Source organism: Zingiber officinale, chromosome 3B, assembly GCF_018446385.1.
Source record: "Zingiber officinale cultivar Zhangliang chromosome 3B, Zo_v1.1, whole genome shotgun sequence".
Classification (NCBI taxonomy): Eukaryota; Viridiplantae; Streptophyta; class Magnoliopsida; order Zingiberales; family Zingiberaceae; genus Zingiber; species Zingiber officinale.
Window position 1 is genome coordinate 95533072 of NC_055991.1, and position 2768 is coordinate 95535839.

The window sequence follows — 2768 nt, forward strand, 5'->3', positions numbered from 1 at the left end:
TTTCTATGATTCAGGTTTAAGTATATATATTTATTAGGGATTTTTAAGTATTTACGGAGTATTGTAATATATTTAGGGGATATATTTATGTATTAATATTTTATATAAGGAAATGTTGAATTTTTTAAATTTAAATTTTTTAAAAAATAATAATTAAAAAAAGAATGTTGATAATTAGTTGATTTTCAAATTAAACACTTTTATAATCCATTAAAGTTTATCATAACAATTCAATTAGCTTAAAATGGAGCTGTGACCATATTTATTGATTGCAATAAAGAAAGAAAAAACAAATACATAATACAAAGTTAAATAGTATTATACCTTTCAACGTAACTCTTTAAATCATGTTTACTAGCTAGTAATTTCATAATTAGCATAGTATAAAACTGGTATTTTGAGATGTTATTAATCATCTTCTTCTTCTTGCCGGCCGTTTTCTATATAGTCCTGGTTGCCGTAGGCGGCGAAGGCCTCGGCGAACCAATTTGTCTTCCTCCACGAGCGCCAGCCCATGTCTTGGCACATCCCGTCGCTGTGCGCGATGCTGAAGGTGGAGATGCAGTGCCGGCGGTAGAACCGCGTCGTCCTCTTCATCACATCCACCTCCTCCCGAATCTGCCGGAACATCTCCTCCACCGCCGGCAACTCGAACTCCCCCTTCACGAGGCTCCCCAGCCACTTGCACCGCAGCTCCGACGTGTGCAGGTTCGACACGCTCTCTATGTACCCCACGAATGCCATGTGCGGGATCAGCGGATGAATCGTTCCCCTGTTTAATTAATTCCAGGCATAATAATTAAAAGTTCAAAATTAATTCTTCATCTCCTTCCTTACTAACGATCAAACGATACCTATAGAGCGGCATGACGCCGGAGGAATCGACGACCAATCCGCGGTAGGGCCCAGGGAGCACAGAGGTGAGCTTCGTCTTTCCGTCGTAGCCGGTGGCGAGCAGCACAACATCCGCCTCCAACTTGGTGCAGTCGTTGCCATCTGATTCTAACGTGACGCCGCCTTCCCAGAAACACAATTGGTTTGCCCTCTTGAACCGGATCAGTCCTCGGTCCGCCTCCGCGAAGAAGTTCTCCGGCAAAATCGCCATCTGGCACGAGGCATAATCCTCCAAGAAAGGGTGGTCCGGCCTCAGCCCGTACTTATCGAGGGGAAGCTTCCACGCCAGATAAGACTCGATGAACTTGGACACTCCCTTCCTCTGTCGTCGTCACAATTTACATACATACATAGATCGAACGGCAATTTAATTACTCAATTAATTAGTCGTTAATTAATTAATTAATTACCAGGGGGGATAACAGTCGGCAGGCAAGTGTCTCTACGAGTCCTCGGTTGGGCCTTTCGTGGAGGAACTGAGAGAACCTCGTCGAGAAGAAGAGGAAGAAGGGTAAGCCCCAAATGGAGTAGGACGGCACAGTCCAGTGCAGGGTCCTAATCACCATCGTGCATGGCTCACCGTCCGCCCCTGTAATTAAACAAGAAAGAAAGGCCAAGTGGTTACAGCAGAGTCAACCAGTCAAAAGTCAATTGGCCTTTCCTGTCCTCGCGTCAGGACTTGACCAAGTGAAAATTCATGTGCGTTAGCTTGACCCCTACGTAGTACGTACGTTGAACATTCTGTTTAATTACTAGCTAGCTACCTATATATTTTACTTGTCAATTAATTAATCGTCATCAGTTCTTCGATTTCTCTTTTAATTTGCAACATAAATTAAGAATCATATGTATATACCTTGGTTTGCTTCTGCGCACTCGACGGCGAGGTCGATGGCGGATTTCTTGTAGCCGACGACCACCACCTTCTTCCCCTTCATCAGCCGTGTGGCGGCTTCCTGGTCGAGCTTGCAGTAGTCCATGGTGTGTAGAACCTGGCCTTGGAAGATCTCCGGACCCTTCCCGTCAGGAAACCTTGGAATGTTTGCCACATCTCCGTACTTCCCCATGCACATCACGACGAACTCGAACTCAAACCGCTGCACGGTTCAAAAATGGAGAATTCGAATCCGGAATGCGTGCGCGCGCGCGCGTATAGATAGATAGATAGATAGATATGTTGGGCATGCACCTGAACCGAGTCGGAGTCTCCGGTGACGACTCCGACCTCCCACACGGGGCGATCGGCGATGGCTTTACCATTCTCCCCCCACAGCTCGGTGAAGCATCCCGCCGCGGAGCCGCCGCCGCCAATGAAGCGGACCTCCACGACCTTGGCGCGTAACCTGATGAGCTTCCACAGGTCGAAGCGGGTGGCGAAGCCGTGGAGGTAATTCAGAATCTCGGTGTGGGTGGGGAAGGTGGGGTCGTTCCGGTCGTCCCACTGGTGGTCGGTGAACTCGTAGTCCGGCCGCGGAGTCTGCAGCCGGGTCGTCCGGAAGGAGCAGTGCTTCCACACGCCTCCGATCGAGTCGGTGGCCTCGAAAACCACCGGCTCTAGATCCCGGAGCTCCTTCGCGGCGGCCAGCCCGCTGATACCGCCACCAATGATGGCCACCCTCGGCTTGCCTTGAACCTTCACCATTGTTTAATTAGTTTCCTCTCTAGACTCTAGCTAGCTTGCTAATTAACGACAGAAGAAGGTGAAGATGGAGCGAGGAGCTACGTGGATATATATAGGGATCACATGGCGCCATGAACGAACAGGTTGACAGTTGAATTCATCCCAGATTATAATTATAATCATAGTTCTCGATCGTTTGAACCTTTCAACGTAACTAGAGTACGTGTGTCGCATGCAATTTGAATTGTAACGA

At 47.7% G+C, this 2768-nt stretch overlaps 1 protein-coding gene across 1 annotated transcript; it reads right to left on the reverse strand.

Annotated features, from left to right (window-relative positions):
• Nucleotides 1-408: 408 nt before the first annotated feature.
• On the reverse strand, nucleotides 409-2536 carry LOC122055045 (probable flavin-containing monooxygenase 1). The gene is made up of 5 exons (XM_042616443.1): nucleotides 2084-2536; nucleotides 1751-1991; nucleotides 1305-1483; nucleotides 855-1216; nucleotides 409-772 (listed from the first exon to the last, which is right to left on the reverse strand). Exons 1-5 carry the CDS (start codon nucleotides 2534-2536, stop codon nucleotides 409-411), a joined length of 1599 nt encoding a protein of 532 aa, XP_042472377.1.
• Nucleotides 2537-2768: the final 232 nt, after the last annotated feature.